At 42.6% G+C, this 17488-nt stretch overlaps 1 protein-coding gene across 1 annotated transcript in view; it reads right to left on the bottom strand.

Moving 5' to 3' along the window:
• LOC144799981 (ATP-binding cassette sub-family C member 12-like) overlaps positions 1–17488 on the bottom strand; it is a 973671-nt gene that overhangs the window by 150221 nt on the left and 805962 nt on the right. Inside the window, exon 24 of the mRNA XM_078671636.1 lies at positions 11723–11812. Coding sequence (XP_078527762.1) covers positions 11723–11812 — 90 coding nt within the window. The remainder of the gene's footprint in view (positions 1–11722; positions 11813–17488) is intronic.

Below are 17488 nucleotides of genomic sequence, written 5' to 3' on the forward strand. Positions count from 1 at the left end.
TAACTACTGAGGAGCCCTCATGGCCTACTATATAGGAGTGGCCACATGGTATGGTTTGATTAGATGAATTGACACAACACCTTGTTTTTTTTAAGCAGCAAAAGACTGTAAAAGTACTATTCAGAAACATTCAACTGCTAGGACCAACGCCGATGCTCTGTAGGACAGGCCAAATTTTCTCCTATCCAAGATATTTCTCAGACCAGATCCCCAATCTGTGGAATACAGCTACGAGTTGCTGGTTACACCTGCACTTCTCCAGTGGTAGAATGTTTCCCAAGCTCATCAGTGCTTTGAAGTCTTTCAGTCTCTGTAAGACAAACAAACGTTCATTGATATCAAAAGGCGTTTCCACCGAATTTCCTTCAGGATGATAGGGCAAGCAATAGTGCACAGCCACACCCAAGGTACCCATGGTATCCTGGTAATCCTAGAAGGCAAGCACTGGGCCGTGGTCTGAATGGAATGCTGCTACTGCATATTTCCTGATGAAGACTTACAGATCTTTTATACAGTTCAAGCATCAGCAGATCGCTGTGGCCATAACCATAGGAATCTAGAAAATAAGTCCACCACTAAAAAAATGCATTTAAAGGAGCCATTACTACTTAGTGGCCCACAGTGGTCCAAGTACACACAGGCCAGAGTAATGTTTGAAATCAAGATAGGCATCTACAGTGGGCGTGCTCTGATGGAAACCTTTATTTGTTGGCAAATGCCACAGTTAAAGACATACTGCTTAGGCTGCTTGTATAGACCTGGCCACCAATAGCATTGCTGTAGTACTGAAACTGTAGCCACAACACGAGCATCAGCAGAAGCTAGCCCCTCATTAGTTGTCAAGATTAATTCTGGTCTGTGATCTGAATTTGGAATGATTCTATCCCTCACTCTGGTGAGACAAGAAAGCTGAATGTTTTGTGCACTCAGTAGGTAGGAGTAGGCTGCTGGAAATGATTGGTACGACAGCGCAAATCTGTAACAGCCGTCATGATATCTCCATCTACCCTAGTGTGTGGGAATGAGTTATTGCAGCTACAACTGCAGTTTGCAAGGCTGCCTTTGCAACTTCATCAGCTAGTGAATTTCCTGCAGCATGTATTCCTACATGTTCGTGGCTCAGTGTATGGGTAACATGAACCTGTGTCAAATTTGCTTTAAGATTTGCCACCTTTACCCAAAGCATCTTGTGCTTGAGAGTATAACCTTTAGAGTCACTGAATCCATTCTGGCTCCAATAGTGTAATTACTCTTTGTAAGGCTGGGCACAATAATACGAATCACATATTATAAGTGTGGGGAATTCAGTATTCATATTCTCTAGTGCCAGAAATAGAGCTTTCACTTCAGGCAGATGTGCAGTGCATTCACCTAGCGGCTGCATAAACGTTTGAGAGACTGGAAGATTCCATCCTTTGTTTTACCCCTTACCACTGCGAAAGCAGCAGAGTATTGATGTTTTGTTCCAACTGCAGGCTGGGCGGAACCATCAATTTAGATTGTGAAGTCATACTGACCTAGAGTCATAACTTTACTGGGCACAGGGTATTCCTGTTCATATTGTAGGTATGTTTGTGTGTGTAATGTAGAGTCAAAGACATATGGCCTGATTTAGATTTTGGTGGACGGGTTGGTCTTTAACAACAGTAACCGATATACCCCCTGACAAAATATAAATCACATAGGCTATTATGGGAATTATATTTTGGCAGATGGGATATCCATCACCTTTATGACGGAGTAGCCTGTCTGCCAACATCTAAATCAGGCCTCTAGTCTACGTCAATTGCTGTTAGTGAAGTGGTCTACTGTATCCATCTGGGATGCCAGGCTTTTGCATTCATGATGCTGGCCTTTGTGACAGCTTCTAAGGTTGGGATGGGAGTCACGGCAATTATGAGTTTCCCCTGTGCCAATGATTTTCCCTTGACAACGCCATCTGAACTGCAGTCTGTATTAATTCATAAAATGGTTTAACCTTTTGTGCATAATTTGGTATATATGCTCTATCAAAATTTAGAAAGCCCAAAAGTCATTGTAACTTTTTGAATGTGTTGATATTTGTAGGAGTGCACATTCTCTAGGAAATGCAGTGCTATCCTTTTGCCTTCAATTGATAGCCGTATCCAAACAACAGTGCATTGAGAAAGGCAATTTTTGATTTCTGGAGATTAACTTTGTAGCATATTTCAACAAATCCTACAATAATGCAGTCTATTCTGGTCGGCGTGTTTCTGAGTCATCATCTGTAAGATATATGTCAGCAACATGGGACAATGCTTCTTCGTCAAAATTCTGTAACAGTACTGTTACATGGGCAGAGAACAAGCCTGGGCTGTTCCAAACCCTTGAGGCAATCGACAAAATCCATGGCAGGGTCCACCTCATATTTATTTTGAATCTACTTGAGCACATCAGGCAAAACAGCTATGGAGGATGTACCATGCGTGATGGTATAGACTGCAACAAACATTGTGCCCCATGTGGCACATTCGTCTATGGGGGAACATTGTGATAAGTCTGTGTTTATCTTGGGGTCCCATATAACACTGCTTCAAACTGATATTTTTTTTGAGCAATCCAGAACAGAATCTCCTTCCGTCTGGGGGGAACATTACCCATAATTTCATTAATTGTGATTGAACTAACTGCTGACATTGACAGAAGCGGTTGTGCAGCTTGAACAGCCCTTGTTGAGGTTGCTGTAATTGATCACATAATGAACTTTGTTAACCATCTATATAGTCGAAGTATACCTGTGTAAAGTGTACAAAGTTCTGCTGCTGTGAGAATCCTATTCGTGGATATGTTGTATAGCCGACTAGGACTGGCCATGCTTCAATTTCATTGTTGAGGGATCCCAAAAATGCATTCTCAGGAGCATGTGGTAGGGCGCCTTGGAACCTGGTTCCTGAAATATTAGTGCAATTTTCAAATCTTCATAAGCTATGTAGTTGTTCGGTATGGCTGCTTCAGTGTATATGTGGAAAGTTCCTGTATTGGTGTCTGCGACCAGAAATGTTACTCATGAATAGAATATCTCTGTTTCATATGCTTCATGGGCCTCTGCCATGAAGGTAGCATCCACCCGAAAGAGAAAGTCCTTGTTGTTCATCTGTGCTAAAGCATGCATGCAATTAGGTGGGATAACCACTGGCACTGGTTTAGCCATTTTAATTAATTGAATTTAGAGAACGTAAGCTACAGTGGGTTTATCCTGTGAAAGGGTCAAGCTTGTACAAACTACAGACAATAGACGTTTCCTATTTTCGTTGAGGAGAATTTTTCCTTAACACCACAGCCATCTCCGTTAAAATGGTGACTTCAGGGCTTTGGGCACACTTCAGAAAACTATCCAGGAGACCCATTAAATAAGTACCTGACCTATAACGTTGGTGGTGCCATGTCATTTGGTTCCTACTAATTCAGTAAGACTGTGCATTGGGACTACATAATTGTCAAAAGTCAAAACTGCGTGAGCTGAGTCTTCTCATACCATCAGAATATGATGTCCAGTTTCCTGGTTAGCCCCATTGTGCCATCTGGACCCCTAAACCTCACAGGGTACCTGATAGCGTCTACAATCTCAGATAATGACAACCAATTTCCCCAAGGAAATTGTGGAAATAGATTTACCATTTCTGAGTAACTCAGGCATGCCCAAAGAGAGACAACAGAATTACACAAATTGACATTTCAAATAAACAATAGCAGTAAGCACTAGGCAATCAGCCTCTTTTAAATGCGGCTCCAAGCAGATAAGTTCATTATCCCTTTCACTCCTTGCTTAGCTATTTAAGATGTTCAATCTCTTTCTTTACAGCTATTATTCGTGATTTCAGTATTGTATTACTATTGTCTCCATGATGGTGTATTGTTATTCGCTTTGCCTTTTATGCTACTGATATTTAGCCTGTTATTTCTATCTTACCTTTTCTTTCTAAGTTTATCACCTCATTCCAAGGCCTTTTTCGCCTTTTGTGGCACTGGGGGCTCTTTTCTAGATCTCGCGTTGCACTCCCGGTCTCCAATTTACGGAGACCGGCGTAGTCCTCGTTCCCCCACCCTACCCCCCTACTGCTGAACTCAATTGCTCGCCACGCTCCTTTTACACTCGGGGGAGAGGTTCGCCACTTCAGGCTCCTCTCCCCCGTACGCTTTTCGGCAATATTTCTAGATTTATTTTGTTTTAAAATATGTTAGCTTACCGCTCGAGACTCCTCTGTTGTTCGGAGCCTCCCGAGCAAGCCTAATTTTGATGAATGCACACTGGCAACACCCGCGTCAGATACGCACGTTGCCAAGGGATTTTCCTTACTCTGAAGTCGAAGATTTCAGCTGATCGGACGCTCAAGCACGATCTTATTCGGTTGCTCGCATCCTGGATCAGCTGACAGTTACTGTGCCTCGTCATTTTGCTCGTTTTCTCCTTTTAACACTGTTTAAACGTTCCCCTTTATATATTAATTATTATTTGAGAGTCTCTTTGTCCTACTGGACCCTCCCCACCCCATCCTTATTTGATATATAAAAAAGCAGTATTGTTTATATATATATTAAAATATATTTATATTTATATTTATATTAAAAAGGTATAAAAAAGGGTAATATTTATATTGAGAGCTCCAGACTTTTCTTAATCTCGCCATGTCTGACTCAAATTCAGATCAGGCTAATGCAGCCGAATCTGACTTTCCTAGTGAAGCTATTAAAAGCCTTATTCATAAAGAAATGAGATCATGTATGTTTTCAACTCTCTCCCAAGTTATGTCTTCCAAAAGATCATTCCTTCCTGAAGAGGATGAGTTTTCAGAGGCAGACATAACGGACGATCTCACTGGGTCAAGGGGTAAGAGGCATTAGAAAAAAAAGAATATTGATTTTACCCCATAGAGCACGGGAGGTCCTAGCACCTCTAAATTTACGGGAGGTCTTCGCACCTCGATTGCCTCAGGTGTCCTTAGCGGCACAAGATCGAATGGTGTCCTTGGCGGCACAAAATATATGGGTGTCCCTCGCGGCACAAACTATCAAAGTGCTCTAGACAATACAGACGGTCCTGAATGTATTCATGATGATACCTCGGAGTTTCCGGATGAATACATCCTTGCCCTCGATGAGGATGACCGTGATATTGATACTGACTCCCTTCTCTGTGGCGATAATATTCCGTCATCTTCTAAAGATGGTGTCATGGATCCTTTGGGTGAGGAGATGTTTTCTCCCTTTGATATTAAGCACCCTAGAAGTTCTCCCACGACCATGTGTGTAAATGTATTGCCAAATGGCTTAGGAATCCTTTGGAGAGGGAGACTCGCAACCTATTAAGAGCCGAATGCTCCAGGCCTTCTATCGAGGGTAAGGTCTGCCAGACCCCAAACCTTGATCCAGAACTTATTACCTACCTTTTTAAACTTGGCAAAGACCCTCGAAAGGGGCTAGAAAGATCCCTTAAGATCTGCCAGGACACAGTTCTAGACATCCTGGGTCCCTTGACTAAGATAATTGATGCTGCGGAAGAAAGCTACCTCAATGACTCCCCTCTTGACACACGTTCAATTCGGGGTTGGAGTCAGAGGGCTCTTGTGTTGTTAGGCAATGCTAATGCAGGCCTCAACTCTGAGAGGAAAAGGGTGGTTCTGACCAAAATTAGCCCTAAATTAAGCGACTTGGCCGACAAGGAGACTTCCCTTAACCCGAAAGGTCTACTTTTTGGGGCAGATTTAATTAAAAGCCTAGGCAAGTACGTCTCTACTTTTACTGCCTTGGATAAGGCATATCAGAACATGAAGAAAGTCTTCAATTCGAATAAACTTTTTGGAAGAGCCAGAAGAAGGGGCCAATCCTCCGGCCGCTTCAACCGACGGCCCTATTCAAGGTCAAGGGGTTAAGGTGGAAGAGGATACCAACCCCCCAGCCAACCTCAATTCTACCCGCCGAGAGGAAGAGGCTTGCGTTCGAGGGGATTCCGAGCAAGAGGAGCTTTTGCCGACACCAACCCTCAAAGTGAGTACTCCTCTCCCTTATCCTCCCCTTTCTTCGAATCCAAAAGTGGGAGGGAGACTGAAATTCGTTTACCACAACTGGGAACTTATCACTCAAGACCCTTGGGTTTTAAATACCGTACTCTGTTTTTCAATAGATTTCGAACAGACTCCAGTTCAACATTCACTTCCCAAAGTAATTCCCCTTACCTTGGATCAGCAAAAAATAATAGAGGAAGAAATGTCCTCAATGCTTCAGAAAGGTGCGATTATGCAGGTCCCTATGGAATCTCTGAGATTCATAAGCACTCTCTTCCTTGTAGAAAAGAAGGACAAAGGTTGGAGACCCGTCAAAAACCTGAGGGAACTCAACACATACCTTGTTTACAGGCACTTCAAGATGGAAGGCATCCATCTTCTCAGAGATCTCTTAGTGGAAGGGGACTTGCTAGTCAAGTTAGACCTGAAAGACGCCTACTTTACCATTCCTATGGCGGAAGAACATCAACCCTTTCTTCAGTTTATTTGGAAGAACCGTCTCTTTCAATTCCGAGCCCTTCCCTTCGGCCTCTCCTCAGCCCCTTGGTGTTTCACCAAGGTAATGAGGGCAGTCGCCTCATCCGTAAGAGAAAAGGGTATTCGTCTCATCATTTAACTAGACGACATCCTTATCATGTCTCAGGATTACAATCAGATCATCCAAGACCTGGAAAATGTCATGAACCTTCTAGAAAATCTGGGTTTTATCATAAACAAAGAAAAATCCATACTATCTCCCTCCAAAACTATGGAATTCCTGGGCTTCACCGTAGACACAACGAACTGTCTTCTCCTTCTCCCTCCAAAGATTTCCAAGATCAGGAAAGAGATAAGACACGTCCTGAAGCACCAAAATCTCTCTTTGAGAGAACTAGTCAGGCTCTTAGGCCTTCTCTCTTCCTCTATTCAAGCTATCTTTCCAGGCCGTCTAAATTATCGAGCCCTTCAAAGAATAAAAGCGAGGGCTCTGAGATCAGGCCTGTGGTACGGGGATCATGTTTCATTGAACCTGGAGGCCATCTCAGAACTGACCTGGTGGTTGGACAATCTGGACGCATGGAATGACAGAGCAATCTTCGGTTCAGCTCTAGATTTTATTTTGGAATCAGATGCGAGCCTTCATGGCTGGGGCGCTTGTCTCCAAGATCAGAACACCAGAGGGGTCTGGTCTCAGGAAGAATCTTTTCAACACATCAACTATCTAGAGTTAACCGCAGGGCTTTATGCTCTGATGAATTTCAGGTACTCTCTTCAAGGCAGATCGGTTATTCTGAAAATGGACAACATCTCTGCCGTCGCCTACATAAACCGATTGGGTGGTACCAGATCGTAAGATCTCTCCAACCTGGCCAAGAAACTATGGATCTTCTGCCTGGGGCACAAAATCTCTCTCAGAGCAGAATATCTCCCGGGAAAATCCAACCTCTGTGCGGATTGGAACTCGAGGTTCCTCTTACACTACAGCGACTGGAAGCTCAACACATCTGTCTTCAATTCCCTCAATCATTTCTGGGGCACTTTCCAAATAGATCTATTTGCGAGCAGACTAACTTTCCAATTGGGAAGTTATTACAGCTGGATGCCCGACCCGGGTGCTCTAGCGGTGAACGCTTTTCTCCAGTCGTGGGAAGGGATCAACGCTTATGCCTTCCCTCCGTTTGCCATGATCCAGAGAGTCCTTCAGAAGGTGAGACTCCAACGCTGTTCAATTGTCCTGATAACATTCTTTTGGCCATCCCAGACATGGTTTCCTACTACCCTAGATCTAACTTACGATCTTCCCTTCCTGATGGATCTCCTTACAAACGTAGACGGTCAAATTCACCCTCTTGTTCAGACAGGGAATTTGAACCTTCTTGCCTGGAAGGTATCAGGAGATCCAACTATGTCACAAGACTTTCGTCAACGGCTTCTGCTCGCCTCGGAGAATCATGGGCCCCTGGCACACATTACGGGTATAACAACATTTGGAAAGTATGGTTTCGTTGGTGCTTGGAGAGGGACCTGGATCCCGTGGAGGCACCTATCGTTGATATAGCTAATTTTCTTGGAGAACAATTCGATAGAGGTCTGAGTTACAGGTCTATCAATTGTTATAGATCTGCTATTTCATTCCCTTGTCAATAATAAAATGGTAGGTAAAAATCCTATTATTTGTAGAATACTTAAAAGTGTTAGGATTAGGAGACCTCCAAAACCTAGATATCAATCTCTATGGGATGTTAAGTTAATTCTTGACCTTTTCTGTACTTGGCCAGATAATTCTCTTTTGAGCAGAAAGAACCTTTCTTTCAAATTGGCAACTCTTCTTTGTTTGATTTCACGTAGAAGAGTTTCTGATGTGAAAGCTCTAGATATTTCATATAGATCTTATGATATGTTTGGGGTCAAATTTGAGTTGCATAGAAGAACCAAAATTATGTCTGATACTATTTTTTACCCACGCTTTGACATTTGCAATAAACTTTGTGTTGTTCATTGTATGAAGGAATACAATCCGAGAATGGACTCTCTTCGCCCTTCTGGTGTGGATCAATTGCTTATCTCCTTTGTTAAACCTCATAAAGGTATCTCTTCTCCCTCTATTGCAAGATGGGTTAAGATTGTTATGGGCCTTGCAGGTGTTAATCTGGATATCTTCAAACCACATTTCATCAGAGGTGCTATGGCCAGTAAGTCATTCTGGTCAGGTGGTAAGTTGGATGATATACTCAAGGCTGCTGATTGGTCTAATTCTAGGACTTTTGCTCATCACTATTGCAAACCAGTCACTCATATGTCTGATGTTGTTTTACATGGCTACCAACATGCATAATGGTAGCCTCCAGTCTTGTAATGAAATTGCGATTCTCCTATTAACATGACTAGAGAATCTGGATTTTATTAAAGACACGGAGGCTAGCATTATCCCTCCCACCCTTCCCTTTGGGTGGTTGATGGTTGATTTTGGTTTACTGTTTGATTCTTACAGTATGTTTATTTGAATGCTTAACTTGCTCTTATGTCCTTTGCATGATTGTTCCTTTTTGTTTATATTCCTGGATTCATTTACACCTTTTTTCTTTTCAGAAAACCTCTCGTGATTTCTTGTACATGACTTCTATCCTACGGATCTTGCAGGCTTCGTCCTTCGTTCTTCTTTCTTGAAGTTGTGAAGTTTCGTTGAAGTTTTTTGGGACATTTCCTTTCCACTTTTCACCACATTTATAAAAGGCTGATTGCCTAGTACTTACTGCTATTGTTTGGTTTACAATGTTCTACTGTGGAACTATTGCTTTGTGACATATGCGGCTGCTTGTGTTGCAATTAAAGGATATAAGCGTAATGCTAGCCTCTGTGTCTTTAATGAAATCCAGATTCTCTAGTCATGTTAATAGGAGAATCGCAATTCTTCTGTAAAATACTTGTACATCAATGATTAGGAAAAGGAAACAAAGCATTATATAAGCATTACAAGAATGGTAAGAAAAATGAATAATTCACGCATTATGATTATTGCATCGATTACAAGGATACATTTAATGGTACTCCTTCCTAGTAGTACCTATCCTAGAGAGCATAGGGTGAATGAGGTTCTGCCAGATACCTTCGAATGGTCTAACTCTACATTTACCTGTGTTTGTGTGTGCCTCCAGGAAGTCAGTCTGGTGTAGAAGAGGCTGTGGTCCCTGTCAGGATAGCTATTCTGTGCACAGACAAGATAAGTTGTGCTGCTGAGCTTAGTGAGCAGGGTGAGAGACAACCTGTGTCTCAAGGTACATTTAAGCAAAAATGGGAATTAGAGGTTTTCTGTTCATTATCTACATACCTCTGAAAATTAAACTTGAAAAAGAGTCTGTGAACTCCATTCTAGGAGACGTTGAAAATGTAAAAACAAATTTCATGTGTATAATATTTGGGAATACTAAAGCCTGGTTTGTCCAAGTATGATCCAAGTATGATTCATGAAGACACCTTTATGGAAAATGCAAATCGGTCCGACTCAGATAGAATTTTCCCACACATAGAAAGTCAAGGCGAGAACATCATTTGATTTCTATGTAACAATGAGAATGCATTTTAAATGGATAACGTCAAACAGAAATTCCTGAAAAAGTTTGATTTACATGGGGAGGGGCTCTATTACTGAATATCCACTATTGGTCTACCACTAATTTGTGTTCTGGAATGATCTTTCAGTAAGTTGCGACAAAGGTTACTAGCCCTAACAAGAAGTTATCCTATGTTCTGATAATACTGTTTTCCATTACTCACCTACTGCCAGAACATCAGATGCAGTAGAATTGAGAGATATAGACAATGTCATAAATGGAGGAGATAGGTAACAGGGCAGTGGAAACTATAAACATAGAAGCTAAATGCTGGCAACAGTGGCTGTTATGACTTCCTTGTTTATAATATGTACCAATCTGTCTGTGTCATCATCTTTACAGTTTTTCTCCCTCTTGGTTCCCTAAGCCACTAGTCTTTTGGACTTTGATATTTGTTGCGTTGTTGCTGCTTTATTTCCCTTGTTGAATTTCTCCTGACTGGTGCTTCAGAGTCCTCATATATTTTAATCTTCTGCAGGATTGCTAGTATGCCTGGAGGCTAGTCACAGCTACCCCCACGCCAGGTGAGTCAAATCCCCAATCTACTTGATTAATTCAATTTGCAAGTGTACCGGATTTCCCTTAGTCTCTGTGAGATTTACCATTTGACAGGTAAAGTGAAGCCCTCTCAACTACTGTTGATGGCACTGTGTCATTATCATTAGTTGTACAACTCTAAAACAAGTCTTCCAACCAACTACCTACTGTAGCAACTCTCTCTCTCATATTCCCAAACCATTCTCCCCTTGACCACAGTTTCACTTCACTATCCTGGAATTTCTTGTAGAAGGTGGGTTGACTCAAATGGGAAGAAGGAAGTCTGATGTTGATACTCTATATCTGCAAGTATAAGAGTAAAATAGTCAGGGCTCATATTTATGTGCATGATGTGGATCTGAACTTTTTCATAAAGGTCAATGGTCAAAAATGCCAAACCCTATGCTTATCGAATTAATCGAAGGACAGAAGCAAATCTCAATATTTTTCTGATTGATTGAATCTGACAGAATGACCACATTGTTTGTCTATTTACTAACCCAGGCACATAAACAGTGATGCCATCTGAAATCAACTCATCTTCCCAATGTGCAGTTGTAAGGAAATACAATTTTTTAGTTGAACAGTCTTATACATCAAGGAATACTCTGGGTAGGCTAGTGGCATAAGGGCTGAAGGGATAATCGCACACTCTACCTTTGGAGGTAGATTCTAATAATGCATTCATGGCTGGTTACATTGGTATGTGTTCAAGTTGGCTATTCAGCCTTTGCTTCAAACTTTTGCAAAGCATTATTTCCTTTATTTTGTCGATATCACAGCTGAAATATTTTAGGAAGGTAATTGGTTAAACCCATTTTTGGACAGCAGACACATAACATTTTCTCCCACATGCTTTAAACTTCCATTATTTCTATCAGGGATGTCCTTGAATAAAGTCTGTAAGTCAGCCATTGAAGATTATGTATTCATACAAAGCAACACAACCACTATCGGTGCTAACATGCAACTATTTTAAAGGTGTGGCCTACAAAACACAACTTGACTCAAATGTCAGATAGAATCAGACTATTTCATTTTCATAATCATTCTGTAAGGCACAATACCTACCAAGATATATTCCAATAATTGTTCCACAGATGTAAACTTCGATTCTGTTTCAGTTGCCATTCTAACACATATCTGAAGTAGTCCAGCAAACTAAAAGAGATATCACAAGATAAGTCACCGACAAGTGTTTAGTATAAATCAGTATATTTTCATGTGTACAATAATATAGAAATCCCCTACATTTTAATCAGTATTTTTTGGCATCAGTTATTACATGAGCAGCATAAGGACCTAACATAAGGTAAGACTGCACACACAAATTAATTCACTATCCAATAGAGTAATGACTGCAGTCATTTAATCAAATTTGGCCGGGCAAAGAAAATGTTCTTTTCCTTGTAAACCCAGAGTTTTTAAATCACTCTGCTTTACGTTTATAATACATTAATAAAATGTGACATGTATATATGTATGTATGTATGTTTGTATATAGTGTTTATTTAGGGGTCGATTCCGATTCGGGAAAAACCGCTCCGAATAGCCGTTCGGAGCTTTTTTTCCGTACGAATCGTACCCTGCAACGTCCCGCGTACGTACGTCCAAGTACGATTCGTACCAGGAGCCGGACTCCGTACGAATCGTACAGAGACCGCACAACTCGAATCCCCGTACGAGTCTCCATCGGAACCCGCTGTACACGACATCTATACGGCTCGCGGCTGGTTTATACGACCCAGCAAGTACGATACGTGTCGGGTATGCACCCTACGACTCTTTTTTTACCGGAGCTGAAAACAGCCGTAAAAGCAGAGTTTGCGCCGTGACATCTGAGCCCAAGCGAAATACCCATCTCTGTTCTTTTTCAAACAGACCTCTTTCTGAAGGCAGTTGTTCAATTACAGTCCAATGTATCTCGTTCACACAGTGCTGTGCCTCTAGAAAGTGTGATGCCATTTTCGTTGTCTGTTTTTTGCACCTCACATTGCTTTTGTGCTCATTGATTCTGGTTTTTACAGCACGTGTCGTCATCCCCACATACTCTTTTCCACAGGGGCATGTGATAAGGTACACAACATTTCTGCTGTTACAGTTTGTGACAGCACATTGTTCCCATCTGGTGCCATTTCTGAATTCGAGAGTTAGGCTTTTCTCAGTGAGGTGGCAATTATTACAATTCCCACACGGGTAATGCCCATGCAGACCTTGCAGTCTTGTCTGTTGGATTACATTGGTGCAGGGTCTCGTGTGCACCAAGATATCTTTTAAGTTTCTTCCTCTCCTGTGGGCGAAAATGGGTTTTTCTAGATCTAGATTCCCACTCGTCAGAATTCGCCAATGTTTATTCACCAGCTTAGAGATCTGGTTTGAGACGGAGCTGTACGTCGTGACACAGACTGTTCTGTTTTCTGTTTCTTCTTTTGGAGGATTGTCTTCCAGGAGGGCTTCCCGGTTATTATTGCGGGCCCTTCTCATCGCCTGGTTTATGATTTTGTCGGGATATTTTCTTTGTTGCAATTTTTTGCTCAGGTCTAGGGCTTGGGATTTGTACTTTCCCACATCGCTGCAATTGCGGCGTAGGCGTAGGAACTGTCCATATGGTAAGTTCTCTCTTTGGTGACGTGGGTGAAAACTGTCAAACCTAAGGAGGCAGTTCCTAGCCGTAGGTTTAAAATGTGTCTCAGTTTTTAAGTGACCTGCCCCATGGTAAATGTTCAAGTCCAGGAAAACCATTGATTCATTGGACATTTGGTGGGTAAATTTCAGGAAGTTATTCTGATTGTTGATCCACTGCATGAAGTCCATGACAGATTGGCTATTCCCTTCCCAGATGACCAAGACGTCATCGTTATAGCGCCTCCAGGAGAGGATCTTACTCCTGAACGGATTGTTTTGGTGCAGGATTTTGGTGGTTTCCAAATGGTGTACATAAAGACCTGCCAGGCTCGGCGCAAATGTGCTGCCCATGCTCGTCCCATGACGTTGTAAGTAAAGGGTTCCTTCATACTCAAAGAAGTTCTTGGTAAGGGCCATCGAGATACATTACATCACTACTCCACGTGGGGTATGATAGTTCCATTGTTTACTGTGTAATACTTCCTCAATAATGAGGAGAGTTTCGTCGTGTGGGAGACTGGTGTAGAGGCTCTCCACATCGAGGCTCAGTAGTATTTGAGAGTCAGGGTTGAACGGGTGGTCTTTTAACATTTGGAGCACAGCTTTTGTGTCCTTGAGATACGTGTCAGTAGCTTGGACAAGTGGTCTCAGGAAGGCATCCGCGAACTTGGAAAGTGGTTCGAGTACAGATGAAATGCCAGACACGATGGGGCGGCCAGGAGGATTCTCTAGGTTCTTGTGAACCTTGGGTATCGTGTAGAAGTAAGGTTTTCGTGGGTTTTTTTGTGTCAGGAATTGGGCCTCCTTCTTTGAAAGCCAATCATGGGCAAGAGCTTCTTCAGTCATTGCTCCTACTTGGATGCGTATGGACTCTGTGGGGTCCTCATCCAGAACCTGATAGTTCCTCCTATCTGAGAGGAGTCTTCTGCATTCCTGGTCGTATGCCGTGGTTGTCTGAATAACCACTGCTCCGCCCTTATCCGCAGGTTTTATGACGATCTGCTTGTTTTGAGACAGTTCCCTTATTGCTTCGCTTTCTAGTCTACTCATATTTTGGAAAACTTTAGAATCATTTGGAGATCTTCAGAGACCATTAATGTGTGTCCCAGTCTATGTGTTTGTTAGTTTTTTTCCTTTTCTTTTTTAGGGTTCCTGGACCTTATTTTTGCTCCTTGTTACCCTCCTGTGTATTTACACAGTGTTTCTTGAACATGTATTTACATTATGGTTTATTTGACCTTTCTTCATTCACAGGTTCAGTTCATCGCCAATTGGGCGCAACGGACTTAATGACCTTTAATAAAACAGATAGGTACATTTTCACCTAAAATTATTTTTGTAGAGCACACTTTAACATCTACATACATGTGAGTAAGGTGAGGATAAGTAGTGCACATCCTTGTCCTGAAGGAGTTTTCTACTCCGAAACATGTCGACGCACTTGTGAGGTTGTTTTACCCTAATCAGTAGAAAACAACCTCTCTCGCACTTTTTAATGATACCAGCCGAAGACTTAATAAAAAAAAAATTCTGTACTTACGAGCCAGGTATTTTTTAATATTTCACTTTCACCTCACCACTCACATTTTACTACCCACACACACCAGCACATAGTTCACTTACAGTGCTCCTACGTAGTCGTGAGTCGTAGCACGCCGCATCCTGTAGAGGTTTGCGAAGACCCCGATGATGAAGCATGACACCAAGGGGCCTGTTGGTGTGTGAGGGGTATTTAAACAACACTGGTTGCTCCCCACCACTGTAGGGACCACCGAACCCAACCTAGTGGATTCCTTTTGTTTATGAATATTATCAGGGGAGACAGAATCCACTTCTCCCTCTCCCTCCCCCCCTTTGTTTATTACTAATCCACAAACACACACACACCCTACTGTCCAACCTAGACTAATCAGAGGAAGAGCCAACTGTCACGGTACTCGTGTACAACACACCATACAGTGTTCTAATAGATACAGGGGTGACAGGGTCATGTCTGAGGAAGGGATAGTTTCCTTATCAAAAAATCCCACAGTTGTACAAGGGTTTTTGGTCATGGTGAACTAGATCCCATTCATGGAACCCCTAGATGTAGAGGTTGGGGGAATAGTGTGAGGGAACAGTTATACTTTCACTCATCCCCAGCTAACATACTAGAGTGAGACCTGATGGCCAAGCTCAAAATGTACATCCAGTTAAAAATTACGGAAGAATAGCCACCTCCGCACTAGGGTCTTCTTCCCTAGAGCCTGTGCCATTAAAACCCTTCCACATCATATGTACACAGGCAAGGACAATAGCCACCAACCAGACTACCTGTGCTGAGGCTGTCCTAAAATTAAATCTTTGGGTTGTGCGCACTTGCTCAGCAATGGACATGTCGTGCGCATCACCTCTCAGCCCAGGCAGCTAAAAAGACAAAGATAGCTAATAGGATATGAAAGGTGGAAGGAAGTCTTAACTGCACCATGCATATGACTGCTGGGTCCCCTGAGGCAAAGTGAGAAGCAAGGATAAGGCCCACAGGGGGCAATGGCAGTAACAATCAGAACACACGTGCCTCTGAATTTAGCCCCTGCTGTCACCTTAGCATCTCTGTGTGCTGAGAAGTGGTGCTGACGAGGCTGCCTGGCATTTATGTGTTACATTTCCTATGCCTAATGCCCCTCTTCCACTGTCAGATAAGGTACTCAAACGTGTAGCCAACGGAGGAAATAAGGCACATAAGATAAATAGAAAACCACCATGGAAATTGTCTATGACGACCTCGCAGGGAGGAAGGCTGTGCATGAGATAGGCAGGTAGTCACATGTATCCCGCACTCAGCAACCTACTAGGAGAATTCCACCACAAAACTCCAAAGGATTTCAACATAATTATAACAAAAGGTAGTGCAGACATCATCACTTCCACCGCACAAGATCCAATAAGCTGCAGGGCACTGCACAGTGCCGAATCAGTCGGTAAAGAAGGTCCGCCAGAATACCCAACTATCCCAGTCCATCACCATCATTAGACAAGTTCAAACAAGTACGTGACTTAGACTCATGCAGCAATGTTTTTCACTCCCTTTTCTCTTAAAATCTTCCTTGTATCCAAAGCCTGTTGGCCGGGTCATGCCTATTCTAGAATAAAGAAAGAAATGTGCCACCAGTTAGGGGTCTCTGGCTAAATCTGGGAACTGCAGGTCCAAATACCCAGGAAAAGACGTGGCCGGAAGGAGAGGAGGTGCAGAGGAAAGGGAGTCTGCAAAAATCCATCACAGCTCTGTGTGAGACTAGAACTCAAGAATGTGCTCACCCCATCATGCCTAGCCGTCAGCCAACACACCAGGCCTCACAGACATCAACTTAAAGAAACAGTAAGCCCAATCTCAGACACCACAATATCAGAAACACACAGAGGTCACAGGGCAGCTCTCTGATCCCCTCCAGCTCACGACAATTGAGATAGCAGGTCATGTGACCTCCGGGGATTTCCCCAAAAGTCTTATAAAAGAAATCCAAAAGCTAGCCCAAATAGAAATTTCTTGAAAAAAGGGCATAGTCAAGACACCTGGCACCACTAGGGAGGGTTAAGTTGCATGCCAGGATTAGAGGGGTATACATGTGACCTCAGGGCACACTGCGATAGCCAACAGCATTCAATTGCATCACGCCCCCTCTTTATACATCGCCCCACGCATGTGCAAGTCAAAAGACAAGACTCGCACCCATGGCAGCCCTTATGTACACCTTGGAGAGAAGGGCTGCCGACGTCCGTGGAACCCTAGCTAAAATGTATTCAATCCCATGTTGACTAGATTATCCTGTAAAAATCTTGCTCGAGTCTAACGCCTAGCTAGGTACGGAGAGGGGACGGCCCAACAAACCATAACAAATTAATGTGTCCTATGAACCCTAACACATTTTTGAAAATATTAATCCCAGACTGGGGCCACCTTCCAGTGTCTCACTAAAAATGGTGTGAATAAAGGGGGGAAAAGTTAGGCCCCTCAAAAGGGAAGCTCAGGAACCGCAAAGAAAAATGATGGCACACACAATAACACAGTTTTTTTAACTAACCGAGTGAACGTAGCTCTTATTCGACATGTTGGCAATCGAACATACAAGTGCACCACCTTTTTCAGTGGCCATAACAGCATCTCAAAAGGGTGTACCGTGTGCGAATTAGGAACTGTGAAGTGTACAGTTAACTTTTTGCCTCAAACTTTGT

Source organism: Lissotriton helveticus, chromosome 12, assembly GCF_964261635.1.
Source record: "Lissotriton helveticus chromosome 12, aLisHel1.1, whole genome shotgun sequence".
NCBI classification, from domain to species: Eukaryota; Metazoa; Chordata; class Amphibia; order Caudata; family Salamandridae; genus Lissotriton; species Lissotriton helveticus.